This window comes from Cloeon dipterum, chromosome X (genome assembly GCF_949628265.1).
Source record: "Cloeon dipterum chromosome X, ieCloDipt1.1, whole genome shotgun sequence".
Classification (NCBI taxonomy): domain Eukaryota; kingdom Metazoa; phylum Arthropoda; class Insecta; order Ephemeroptera; family Baetidae; genus Cloeon; species Cloeon dipterum.
Genome location: NC_088790.1, coordinates 16,416,163 through 16,430,027, shown reverse-complemented (window position 1 = coordinate 16,430,027; position 13,865 = coordinate 16,416,163). Strand labels below are relative to the sequence as shown.

The window sequence follows — 13,865 nt, the reverse complement described above, 5'->3', positions numbered from 1 at the left end:
CAGATCAAACTCTCGAGCCAGAAATTACTCTGCAAGATTCCGATTCAAAACCACTAACAATTACAGAAACCAAAGACGTTCAGGCCGAAAAATCGGTCTCCACTGACACTGAAAAGGAAACGGAAGCTATTTCCATCGCAGATACGACCGTTCTTGCTCCAGAGGTTTCTGGAATCAAACCTCAAGAACCAGAAATTGTCAAAGAATCGACTCAATCAGAATTGACTGTAAGCGAGAGTGAAACTGAAGCTGTGCAAGACGAAAACTTGATTGCAATTGTCGATCAGCAGACTCCGTCTATGGATGACGACGCTGTCAAACAAGCAGAGCAAGCGTCCGAACCAGAACTGTCAGACAAGGCCGACACTGAGCTTGAAACCTTATCGAAACCAGAACAAGTGCCAGAAATCCAGGAAGAAGAAGTACTTGAAACTGCGGTCGAGACCGAGACTCAGGACGAAGAATCGACCGTCTCAGTGATCAAAACTGACGAGCCTGCTTCCTTGGAAGTCCAGGAAACTGACACCAAAGAACCAGCACACGTGGATAGCAAGCCAATTAGTCCGGAGGAAGAAACGGAAACTCCGATTGCAGTTCCACACGTTGTTGAAGCGTCAGAGGAACAAATTGTGGAGCAGATCACAGTTCAATCTGAGTCAATTCCAGCTGATGGAGTCAAATCAGACGAACTGGTGGAGACTCCAGAAACGCAAACAGATCAAACTCTCGAGCCAGAAATTACTCTGCAAGATTCCGATTCAAAACCACTAACAATTACAGAAACCAAAGACGTAAAGGCCGAAAAATCGGTCTCCACTGACACTGAAAAGGAAACGGAAGCTATTTCCATCGCAGATACGACCGTTCTTGCTCCAGAGGTTTCTGGAATCGAACCTCAAGAACCAGAAATTGTCAAAGAAACGACTCAATCAGAATTGACTGTAAGCGAGAGTGAAAATGAAGCTGTGCAAGACGAAAACTTGATTGCAATTGCAAGTGTCGATCAGCAGACTCCGTCTATGGATGACGACGCTGTCAAACAAGCAGAGCAAGCGTCCGAACCAGAACTGTCAGACAAGGCCGACACTGAGTTTGAAACCTTATCGAAACGAGAACAAGTGCCAGAAATCCAGGAAGAAGAAGTACTTGAAACTGCGGTCGAGACCGAGACTCAGGACGAAGAATCAACCGTCTCAGTGATCAAAAATGACGAGCCTGCTTCCTTGGAAATCCAGGAAACTGACACCAAAGAACCAGCACACGTGGATAGCAAGCCAATTAGTCCGGAGGAAGAAACGGAAACTCCGATTGCAGTTCCACACGTTGTTGAAGCGTCAGAGGAACAAATTGTGGAGCAGATCACAGTTCAATCTGAGTCAATTCCAGCTGATGGAGTCAAATCAGACGAACTGGAGCAGACTCCAGAAACGCAAACAGATCAAACTCTCGAGCCAGAAATTACTCTGCAAGATTCCGATTCAAAACCACTAACAATTACAGAAACCAAAGACGTTCAGGCCGAAAAATCGGTCTCCACTGACACTGAAAAGGAAACGGAAGCTATTTCCATCGCAGATACGACCGTTCTTGCTCCAGAGGTTTCTGGAATCGAACCTCAAGAACCAGAAATTGTCAAAGAAACGACTCAATCAGAATTGACTGTAAGCGAGAGTGAAACTGAAGCTGTGCAAGACGAAAACTTGATTGCAATTGTCGATCAGCAGACTCCGTCTATGGATGACGACGCTGTCAAACAAGCAGAGCAAGCGTCCGAACCAGAACTGTCAGACAAGGCCAACACTGAGCTTGAAACCTTATCGAAACCAGAACAAGTGCCAGAAATCCAGGAAGAAGAAGTACTTGAAACTGCGGTCGAGACCGAGACTCAGGACGAAGAATCGACCGTCTCAGTGATCAAAACTGACGAGCCTGCTTCCTTGGAAATTCTGGAAACTGACACCAAAGAACCAGCACACGTGGATAGCAAGCCAATTAGTCCGGAGGAAGAAACGGAAACTCCGATTGCAGTTCCACACGTTGTTGAAGCGTCAGAGGAACAAATTGTGGAGCAGATCACAGTTCAATCTGAGTCAATTCCAGCTGATGGAGTCAAATCAGACGAACTAGTGCAGACTCCAGAAACGCAAACAGATCAAACTCTCGAGCCAGAGATTACTCTGCAAGATTCCGATTCAAAACCACTAACAATTACAGAAACCAAAGACGTTCAGGCCGAAAAATCGGTCTCCACTGACACTGAAAAGGAAACGGAAGCTATTTCCATCGCAGATACGACCGTTCTTGCTCCAGAAGTTTCTGGAATCGAACCTCAAGAACCAGAAATTGTCAAAGAAACGACTCAATCAGAATTGACTGTAAGCGAGAGTGAATCTGAAGCTGTGCAAGACGAAAACTTGATTGCAATTGTCGATCAGCAGACTCCGTCTTTGGATGACGACGCTGTCAAACAAGCAGAGCAAGCGTCCGAACCAGAACTGTCAGACAAGGCCGACACTGAGCTTGAAACCTTATCGAAACCAGAACAAGTGCCAGAAATCCAGGAAGAAGAAGTACTTGAAACTGCGGTCGAGACCGAGACTCAGGACGAAGAATCGACCGTCTCAGTGATCAAAACTGACGAGCCTGCTTCCTTGGAAGTCCAGGAAACTGACACCAAAGAACCAGCACACGTGGATAGCAAGCCAATTAGTCCGGAGGAAGAAACGGAAACTCCGATTGCAGTTCCACACGTTGTTGAAGCGTCAGAGGAACAAATTGTGGAGCAGATCACAGTTCAATCTGAGTCAATTCCAGCTGATGGAGTCAAATCAGACGAACTGGTGGAGACTCCAGAAACGCAAACAGATCAAACTCTCGAGCCAGAAATTACTCTGCAAGATTCCGATTCAAAACCACTAACAATTACAGAAACCAAAGACGTAAAAGCCGAAAAATCGGTCTCCACTGACACTGAAAAGGAAACGGAAGCTATTTCCATCGCAGATACGACCGTTCTTGCTCCAGAGGTTTCTGGAATCGAACCTCAAGAACCAGAAATTGTCAAAGAAACGACTCAATCAGAATTGACTGTAAGCGAGAGTGAAAATGAAGCTGTGCAAGACGAAAACTTGATTGCAATTGCAAGTGTCGATCAGCAGACTCCGTCTATGGATGACGACGCTGTCAAACAAGCAGAGCAAGCGTCCGAACCAGAACTGTCAGACAAGGCCGACACTGAGTTTGAAACCTTATCGAAACGAGAACAAGTGCCAGAAATCCAGGAAGAAGAAGTACTTGAAACTGCGGTCGAGACCGAGACTCAGGACGAAGAATCAACCGTCTCAGTGATCAAAAATGACGAGCCTGCTTCCTTGGAAATCCAGGAAACTGACACCAAAGAACCAGCACACGTGGATAGCAAGCCAATTAGTCCGGAGGAAGAAACGGAAACTCCGATTGCAGTTCCACACGTTGTTGAAGCGTCAGAGGAACAAATTGTGGAGCAGATCACAGTTCAATCTGAGTCAATTCCAGCTGATGGAGTCAAATCAGACGAACTGGAGCAGACTCCAGAAACGCAAACAGATCAAACTCTCGAGCCAGAAATTACTCTGCAAGATTCCGATTCAAAACCACTAACAATTACAGAAACCAAAGACGTTCAGGCCGAAAAATCGGTCTCCACTGACACTGAAAAGGAAACGGAAGCTATTTCCATCGCAGATACGACCGTTCTTGCTCCAGAGGTTTCTGGAATCGAACCTCAAGAACCAGAAATTGTCAAAGAAACGACTCAATCAGAATTGACTGTAAGCGAGAGTGAAACTGAAGCTGTGCAAGACGAAAACTTGATTGCAATTGTCGATCAGCAGACTCCGTCTATGGATGACGACGCTGTCAAACAAGCAGAGCAAGCGTCCGAACCAGAACTGTCAGACAAGGCCAACACTGAGCTTGAAACCTTATCGAAACCAGAACAAGTGCCAGAAATCCAGGAAGAAGAAGTACTTGAAACTGCGGTCGAGACCGAGACTCAGGACGAAGAATCGACCGTCTCAGTGATCAAAACTGACGAGCCTGCTTCCTTGGAAATTCTGGAAACTGACACCAAAGAACCAGCACACGTGGATAGCAAGCCAATTAGTCCGGAGGAAGAAACGGAAACTCCGATTGCAGTTCCACACGTTGTTGAAGCGTCAGAGGAACAAATTGTGGAGCAGATCACAGTTCAATCTGAGTCAATTCCAGCTGATGGAGTCAAATCAGACGAACTAGTGCAGACTCCAGAAACGCAAACAGATCAAACTCTCGAGCCAGAGATTACTCTGCAAGATTCCGATTCAAAACCACTAACAATTACAGAAACCAAAGACGTTCAGGCCGAAAAATCGGTCTCCACTGACACTGAAAAGGAAACGGAAGCTATTTCCATCGCAGATACGACCGTTCTTGCTCCAGAAGTTTCTGGAATCGAACCTCAAGAACCAGAAATTGTCAAAGAAACGACTCAATCAGAATTGACTGTAAGCGAGAGTGAAACTGAAGCTGTGCAAGACGAAAACTTGATTGCAATTGTCGATCAGCAGACTCCGTCTTTGGATGACGACGCTGTCAAACAAGCAGAGCAAGCGTCCGAACCAGAACTGTCAGACAAGGCCGACACTGAGCTTGAAACCTTATCGAAACCAGAACAAGTGCCAGAAATCCGGGAAGAAGAAGTACTTGAAACTGCGGTCGAGACCGAGACTCAGTACGAAGAATCGACCGTCTCAGTGATCAAAACTGACGAGCCTGCTTCCTTGGAAATCCAGGAAACTGACACCAAAGAACCAGCACACGTGGATAGCAAGCCAATAAATCCGGAGGAAGAAACGGCAACTCCGATTGCAGTTCCACACGTTGTTGAAGCGTCAGAGGAACAAATTGTGGAGCAGATCACACTTCAATCTGAGTCAATTCCAGCTGATGGAGTCAAATCAGACGAACAGGTGCAGACTCCAGAAACGAAAACAGATCAAACTCTCGAGCCAGAAATTACTCTGCAAGATTCCGATTCAAAACCACCAACAATTACAGAAACCAAAGACGTTCAGGCCGAAAAATCGGTCTCCACTGACACTGAAAAGGAAACGGAAGCTATTTCCATCGCAGATACGACCGTTCTTGCTCCAGAGGTTTCTGGAATCGAACCTCAAGAACCAGAAATTGTCAAAGAAACGACTCAATCAGAATTGACTGTAAGCGAGAGTGAAACTGAAGCTGTGCAAGACGAAAACTTGATTGCAATTGGAAGTGTCAATCAGCAGACTCCGTCTTTGGATGACGATGCTGTCAAACAAGCAGAGCAAGCGTCCGAACCAGAACTGTCAGACAAGGCCGACACTGAGCTTGAAACCTTATCGAAACCAGAACAAGTGCCAGAAATCCAGGAAGAAGAAGTACTTGAAACTGCGGTCGAGACCGAGACTCAGGACGAAGTATCGACCGTCTCAGTGATCAAAACTGACGAGCCTGCTTCCTTGGAAATTCTGGAAACTGACACCAAAGAACCAGCACACGTGGATAGCAAGCCAATTAGTCCGGAGGAAGAAACGGAAACTCCGATTGCAGTTCCACACGTTGTTGAAGCGTCAGAGGAACAAATTGTGGAGCAGATCACAGTTCAATCTTATTCAATTCCAGCTGATGGAGTCAAATCAGACGAACTGGAGCAGACTCCAGAAACGCAAACAGATCAAACTTTCGAGCCAGAAATTACTCTGCAAGATTCCGATTCAAAACCACTAACAATTACAGAAACCAAAGACGTAAAGACCGAAAAATCGGTCTCCACTGACACTGAAAAGGAAACGGAAGCTATTTCCATCGCAGATACGACCGTTCTTGCTCCAGAGGTTTCTGGAATCGAACCTCATGAACCAGAAATTGTCAAAGAAACGACTCAATCAGAATTGACTGTAAGCGAGAGTGAAACTGAAGCTGTGCAAGACGAAAACTTGATTGCAATTGCAAGTGTCGATCAGCAGACTCCGTCTATGGATGACGACGCTGTCAAACAAGCAGAGCAAGCGTCCGAACCAGAACTGTCAGACAAGGCCGACACTGAGCTTGAAACCTTATCGAAACCAGAACAAGTGCCAGAAATCCAGGAAGAAGAAGTACTTGAAACTGCGGTCGAGACCGAGACTCAGGACGAAGTATCGACCGTCTCAGTGATCAAAACTGACGAGCCTGCTTCCTTGGAAATTCTGGAAACTGACACCAAAGAACCAGCACACGTGGATAGCAAGCCAATTAGTCCGGAGGAAGAAACGGAAACTCCGATTGCAGTTCCACACGTTGTTGAAGCGTCAGAAGAACAAATTGTGGAGCAGATCACAGTTCAATCTGAGTCAATTCCAGCTGATGGAGTCAAATCAGACGAACTGGAGCAGACTCCAGAAACGCAAACAGATCAAACTCTCGAGCCAGAAATTACTCTGCAAGATTCCGATTCAAAACCACTAACAATCACAGAAACCAAAGACGTTCAGGCCGAAAAATCGGTCTCCACTGACACTGAAAAGGAAACGGAAGCTATTTCCATCGCAGATACGACCGTTCTTGCTCCAGAGGTTTCTGGAATCGAACCTCAAGAACCAGAAATTGTCAAAGAAACGACTCAATCAGAATTGACTGTAAGCGAGAGTGAAACTGAAGCTGTGCAAGACGAAAACTTGATTGCAATTGGAAGTGTCAATCAGCAGACTCCGTCTTTGGATGACGATGCTGTCAAACAAGCAGAGCAAGCGTCCGAACCAGAACTGTCAGACAAGGCCGACACTGAGCTTGAAACCTTATCGAAACCAGAACAAGTGCCAGAAATCCAGGAAGAAGAAGTACTTGAAACTGCGGTCGAGACCGAGACTCAGGACGAAGTATCGACCGTCTCAGTGATCAAAACTGACGAGCCTGCTTCCTTGGAAATTCTGGAAACTGACACCAAAGAACCAGCACACGTGGATAGCAAGCCAATTAGTCCGGAGGAAGAAACGGAAACTCCGATTGCAGTTCCACACGTTGTTGAAGCGTCAGAGGAACAAATTGTGGAGCAGATCACAGTTCAATCTTATTCAATTCCAGCTGATGGAGTCAAATCAGACGAACTGGAGCAGACTCCAGAAACGCAAACAGATCAAACTTTCGAGCCAGAAATTACTCTGCAAGATTCCGATTCAAAACCACTAACAATTACAGAAACCAAAGACGTAAAGACCGAAAAATCGGTCTCCACTGACACTGAAAAGGAAACGGAAGCTATTTCCATCGCAGATACGACCGTTCTTGCTCCAGAGGTTTCTGGAATCGAACCTCATGAACCAGAAATTGTCAAAGAAACGACTCAATCAGAATTGACTGTAAGCGAGAGTGAAACTGAAGCTGTGCAAGACGAAAACTTGATTGCAATTGCAAGTGTCGATCAGCAGACTCCGTCTATGGATGACGACGCTGTCAAACAAGCAGAGCAAGCGTCCGAACCAGAACTGTCAGACAAGGCCGACACTGAGCTTGAAACCTTATCGAAACCAGAACAAGTGCCAGAAATCCAGGAAGAAGAAGTACTTGAAACTGCGGTCGAGACCGAGACTCAGGACGAAGTATCGACCGTCTCAGTGATCAAAACTGACGAGCCTGCTTCCTTGGAAATTCTGGAAACTGACACCAAAGAACCAGCACACGTGGATAGCAAGCCAATTAGTCCGGAGGAAGAAACGGAAACTCCGATTGCAGTTCCACACGTTGTTGAAGCGTCAGAAGAACAAATTGTGGAGCAGATCACAGTTCAATCTGAGTCAAGTCCAGCTGATGGAGTCAAATCAGACGAACTGGAGCAGACTCCAGAAACGCAAACAGATCAAACTCTCGAGCCAGAAATTACTCTGCAAGATTCCGATTCAAAACCACTAACAATCACAGAAACCAAAGACGTTCAGGCCGAAAAATCGGTCTCCACTGACACTGAAAAGGAAACGGAAGCTATTTCCATCGCAGATACGACCGTTCTTGCTCCAGAGGTTTCTGGAATCGAACCTCAAGAACCAGAAATTGTCAAAGAAACGACTCAATCAGAATTGACTGTAAGCGAGAGTGAAACTGAAGCTGTGCAAGACGAAAACTTGATTGCAATTGCAAGTGTCAATCAGCAGACTCCGTCTTTGGATGACGACGCTGTCAAACAAGCAGAGCAAGCGTCCGAACCAGAAATGTCAGACAAGGCCGACACTGAGCTTGAAACCTTATCGAAACCAGAACAAGTGCCAGAAATCCAGGAAGAAGAAGTGCTTGAAACTGCGGTCGAGACCGAGACTCAGGACGAAGAATCGACCGTCTCAGTGATCAAAAATGACGAGCCTGCTTCCTTGGAAATCCAGGAAACTGACACCAAAGAACCAGCAAACGTGGATAGCAAGCCAATTAGTCCGGAGGAAGAAACGGAAACTCCGATTGCAGTTCCACACGTTGTTGAAGCGTCAGAGGAACAAATTGTGGAGCAGATCACAGTTCAATCTGAGTCAATTCCAGCTGATGGAGTCAAATCAGACGAACTGGAGCAGACTCCAGAAACGCAAACAGATCAAACTCTCGAGCCAGAAATTACTCTGCAAGATTCCGATTCAAAACCACTAACAATTACAGAAACCAAAGACGTAAAGACCGAAAAATCGGTCTCCACTGACACTGAAAAGGAAACGGAAGCTATTTCCATCGCAGATACGACCGTTCTTGCTCCAGAGGTTTCTGGAATCGAACCTCATGAACCAGAAATTGTCAAAGAAACGACTCAATCAGAATTGACTGTAAGCGAGAGTGAAACTGAAGCTGTGCAAGACGAAAACTTGATTGCAATTGCAAGTGTCGATCAGCAGACTCCGTCTATGGATGACGACGCTGTCAAACAAGCAGAGCAAGCGTCCGAACCAGAACTGTCAGACAAGGCCGACACTGAGCTTGAAACCTTATCGAAACCAGAACAAGTGCCAGAAATCCAGGAAGAAGAAGTACTTGAAACTGCGGTCGAGACCGAGACTCAGGACGAAGTATCGACCGTCTCAGTGATCAAAACTGACGAGCCTGCTTCCTTGGAAATTCTGGAAACTGACACCAAAGAACCAGCACACGTGGATAGCAAGCCAATTAGTCCGGAGGAAGAAACGGAAACTCCGATTGCAGTTCCACACGTTGTTGAAGCGTCAGAGGAACAAATTGTGGAGCAGATCACAGTTCAATCTAAGTCAATTCCACCTGATGGAGTCAAATCAGACGAACTGGAGCAGACTCCAGAAACGCATACAGATCAAACTCTCGAGCCAGAAATTACTCTGCAAGATTCCGATTCAAAACCACTAACAATTACAGAAACCAAAGACGTTCAGGCCGAAAAATCGGTCTCCACTGACACTGAAAAGGAAACGGAAGCTATTTCCATCGCAGATACGACCGTTCTTGCTCCAGAGGTTTCTGGAATCGAACCTCAAGAACCAGAAATTGTCAAAGAAACGACTCAATCAGAATTGACTGTAAGCGAGAGTGAAACTGAAGCTGTGCAAGACGAAAACTTGATTGCAATTGCAAGTGTCAATCAGCAGACTCCGTCTTTGGATGACGACGCTGTCAAACAAGCAGAGCAAGCGTCCGAACCAGAAATGTCAGACAAGGCCGACACTGAGCTTGAAACCTTATCGAAACCAGAACAAGTGCCAGAAATCCAGGAAGAAGAAGTGCTTGAAACTGCGGTCGAGACCGAGACTCAGGACGAAGAATCGACCGTCTCAGTGATCAAAAATGACGAGCCTGCTTCCTTGGAAATCCAGGAAACTGACACCAAAGAACCAGCAAACGTGGATAGCAAGCCAATTAGTCCGGAGGAAGAAACGGAAACTCCGATTGCAGTTCCACACGTTGTTGAAGCGTCAGAGGAACAAATTGTGGAGCAGATCACAGTTCAATCTGAGTCAATTCCAGCTGATGGAGTCAAATCAGACGAACTGGAGCAGACTCCAGAAACGCAAACAGATCAAACTCTCGAGCCAGAAATTACTCTGCAAGATTCCGATTCAAAACCACTAACAATTACAGAAACCAAAGACGTTCAGGCCGAAAAATCGGTCTCCACTGACACTGAAAAGGAAACGGAAGCTATTTCCATCGCAGATACGACCGTTCTTGCTCCAGAGGTTTCTGGAATCGAACCTCAAGAACCAGAAATTGTCAAAGAAACGACTCAATCAGAATTGACTGTAAGCGAGAGTGAAACTGAAGCTGTGCAAGACGAAAACTTGATTGCAATTGCAAGTGACGATCAGCAGACTCCGTCTTTGGATGACGACGCTGTCAAACAAGCAGAGCAAGCGTCCGAACCAGAACTGTCAGACAAGGCCGACACTGAGCTTGAAACCTTATCGAAACCAGAACAGGTGCCAGAAATCCAGGAAGAAGAAGTACTTGAAACTGCGGTCGAGACCGAGACTCAGGACGAAGTATCGACCGTCTCAGTGATCAAAACTGACGAGCCTGCTTCCTTGGAAATCCAGGAAACTGACACCAAAGAACCAGCACACGTGGATAGCAAGCCAATTAGTCCGGAGGAAGAAACGGAAACTCCGATTGCAGTTCCACACGTTGTTGAAGCGTCAGAGGAACAAATTGTGGAGCAGATCACAGTTCAATCTTATTCAATTCCAGCTGATGGAGTCAAATCAGACGAACTGGAGCAGACTCCAGAAACGCAAACAGATCAAACTTTCGAGCCAGAAATTACTCTGCAAGATTCCGATTCAAAACCACTAACAATTACAGAAACCAAAGACGTAAAGACCGAAAAATCGGTCTCCACTGACACTGAAAAGGAAACGGAAGCTATTTCCATCGCAGATACGACCGTTCTTGCTCCAGAGGTTTCTGGAATCGAACCTCATGAACCAGAAATTGTCAAAGAAACGACTCAATCAGAATTGACTGTAAGCGAGAGTGAAACTGAAGCTGTGCAAGACGAAAACTTGATTGCAATTGCAAGTGTCGATCAGCAGACTCCGTCTATGGATGACGACGCTGTCAAACAAGCAGAGCAAGCGTCCGAACCAGAACTGTCAGACAAGGCCGACACTGAGCTTGAAACCTTATCGAAACCAGAACAAGTGCCAGAAATCCAGGAAGAAGAAGTACTTGAAACTGCGGTCGAGACCGAGACTCAGGACGAAGTATCGACCGTCTCAGTGATCAAAACTGACGAGCCTGCTTCCTTGGAAATTCTGGAAACTGACACCAAAGAACCAGCACACGTGGATAGCAAGCCAATTAGTCCGGAGGAAGAAACGGAAACTCCGATTGCAGTTCCACACGTTGTTGAAGCGTCAGAAGAACAAATTGTGGAGCAGATCACAGTTCAATCTGAGTCAATTCCAGCTGATGGAGTCAAATCAGACGAACTGGAGCAGACTCCAGAAACGCAAACAGATCAAACTCTCGAGCCAGAAATTACTCTGCAAGATTCCGATTCAAAACCACTAACAATCACAGAAACCAAAGACGTTCAGGCCGAAAAATCGGTCTCCACTGACACTGAAAAGGAAACGGAAGCTATTTCCATCGCAGATACGACCGTTCTTGCTCCAGAGGTTTCTGGAATCGAACCTCAAGAACCAGAAATTGTCAAAGAAACGACTCAATCAGAATTGACTGTAAGCGAGAGTGAAACTGAAGCTGTGCAAGACGAAAACTTGATTGCAATTGGAAGTGTCAATCAGCAGACTCCGTCTTTGGATGACGATGCTGTCAAACAAGCAGAGCAAGCGTCCGAACCAGAACTGTCAGACAAGGCCGACACTGAGCTTGAAACCTTATCGAAACCAGAACAAGTGCCAGAAATCCAGGAAGAAGAAGTACTTGAAACTGCGGTCGAGACCGAGACTCAGGACGAAGTATCGACCGTCTCAGTGATCAAAACTGACGAGCCTGCTTCCTTGGAAATTCTGGAAACTGACACCAAAGAACCAGCACACGTGGATAGCAAGCCAATTAGTCCGGAGGAAGAAACGGAAACTCCGATTGCAGTTCCACACGTTGTTGAAGCGTCAGAGGAACAAATTGTGGAGCAGATCACAGTTCAATCTTATTCAATTCCAGCTGATGGAGTCAAATCAGACGAACTGGAGCAGACTCCAGAAACGCAAACAGATCAAACTTTCGAGCCAGAAATTACTCTGCAAGATTCCGATTCAAAACCACTAACAATTACAGAAACCAAAGACGTAAAGACCGAAAAATCGGTCTCCACTGACACTGAAAAGGAAACGGAAGCTATTTCCATCGCAGATACGACCGTTCTTGCTCCAGAGGTTTCTGGAATCGAACCTCATGAACCAGAAATTGTCAAAGAAACGACTCAATCAGAATTGACTGTAAGCGAGAGTGAAACTGAAGCTGTGCAAGACGAAAACTTGATTGCAATTGCAAGTGTCGATCAGCAGACTCCGTCTATGGATGACGACGCTGTCAAACAAGCAGAGCAAGCGTCCGAACCAGAACTGTCAGACAAGGCCGACACTGAGCTTGAAACCTTATCGAAACCAGAACAAGTGCCAGAAATCCAGGAAGAAGAAGTACTTGAAACTGCGGTCGAGACCGAGACTCAGGACGAAGTATCGACCGTCTCAGTGATCAAAACTGACGAGCCTGCTTCCTTGGAAATTCTGGAAACTGACACCAAAGAACCAGCACACGTGGATAGCAAGCCAATTAGTCCGGAGGAAGAAACGGAAACTCCGATTGCAGTTCCACACGTTGTTGAAGCGTCAGAGGAACAAATTGTGGAGCAGATCACAGTTCAATCTAAGTCAATTCCAGCTGATGGAGTCAAATCAGACGAACTGGAGCAGACTCCAGAAACGCATACAGATCAAACTCTCGAGCCAGAAATTACTCTGCAAGATTCCGATTCAAAACCACTAACAATTACAGAAACCAAAGACGTTCAGGCCGAAAAATCGGTCTCCACTGACACTGAAAAGGAAACGGAAGCTATTTCCATCGCAGATACGACCGTTCTTGCTCCAGAGGTTTCTGGAATCGAACCTCAAGAACCAGAAATTGTCAAAGAAACGACTCAATCAGAATTGACTGTAAGCGAGAGTGAAACTGAAGCTGTGCAAGACGAAAACTTGATTGCAATTGCAAGTGTCAATCAGCAGACTCCGTCTTTGGATGACGACGCTGTCAAACAAGCAGAGCAAGCGTCCGAACCAGAAATGTCAGACAAGGCCGACACTGAGCTTGAAACCTTATCGAAACCAGAACAAGTGCCAGAAATCCAGGAAGAAGAAGTGCTTGAAACTGCGGTCGAGACCGAGACTCAGGACGAAGAATCGACCGTCTCAGTGATCAAAAATGACGAGCCTGCTTCCTTGGAAATCCAGGAAACTGACACCAAAGAACCAGCAAACGTGGATAGCAAGCCAATTAGTCCGGAGGAAGAAACGGAAACTCCGATTGCAGTTCCACACGTTGTTGAAGCGTCAGAGGAACAAATTGTGGAGCAGATCACAGTTCAATCTGAGTCAATTCCAGCTGATGGAGTCAAATCAGACGAACTGGAGCAGACTCCAGAAACGCAAACAGATCAAACTCTCGAGCCAGAAATTACTCTGCAAGATTCCGATTCAAAACCACTAACAATTACAGAAACCAAAGACGTAAAGACCGAAAAATCGGTCTCCACTGACACTGAAAAGGAAACGGAAGCTATTTCCATCGCAGATACGACCGTTCTTGCTCCAGAGGTTTCTGGAATCGAACCTCATGAACCAGAAATTGTCAAAGAAACGACTCAA

At 46.0% G+C, this 13,865-nt stretch overlaps 2 protein-coding genes across 18 annotated transcripts in view; both read left to right on the top strand.

The window, feature by feature from the left end:
* The window catches only part of Ank2 (Ankyrin 2), a 114,946-nt gene that overhangs the window by 71,801 nt on the left and 29,280 nt on the right, over positions 1-13,865 (top strand). The gene's annotated exons all lie outside the window — the stretch shown is intronic.
* LOC135945086 (microtubule-associated protein futsch-like) overlaps positions 1-13,865 on the top strand; it is a 40,841-nt gene that overhangs the window by 14,156 nt on the left and 12,820 nt on the right. The window contains exons 8-18 of the mRNA XM_065492498.1: positions 516-791; positions 1,011-1,262; positions 1,725-2,297; positions 2,664-2,939; positions 3,159-3,410; positions 3,873-4,445; positions 4,587-5,159; positions 8,187-8,687; positions 9,627-9,878; positions 10,347-10,847; positions 13,227-13,727. Of these exons, the coding sequence (XP_065348570.1) occupies positions 516-791; positions 1,011-1,262; positions 1,725-2,297; positions 2,664-2,939; positions 3,159-3,410; positions 3,873-4,445; positions 4,587-5,159; positions 8,187-8,687; positions 9,627-9,878; positions 10,347-10,847; positions 13,227-13,727 (4,530 nt within the window). The remainder of the gene's footprint in view (positions 1-515; positions 792-1,010; positions 1,263-1,724; positions 2,298-2,663; positions 2,940-3,158; positions 3,411-3,872; positions 4,446-4,586; positions 5,160-8,186; positions 8,688-9,626; positions 9,879-10,346; positions 10,848-13,226; positions 13,728-13,865) is intronic.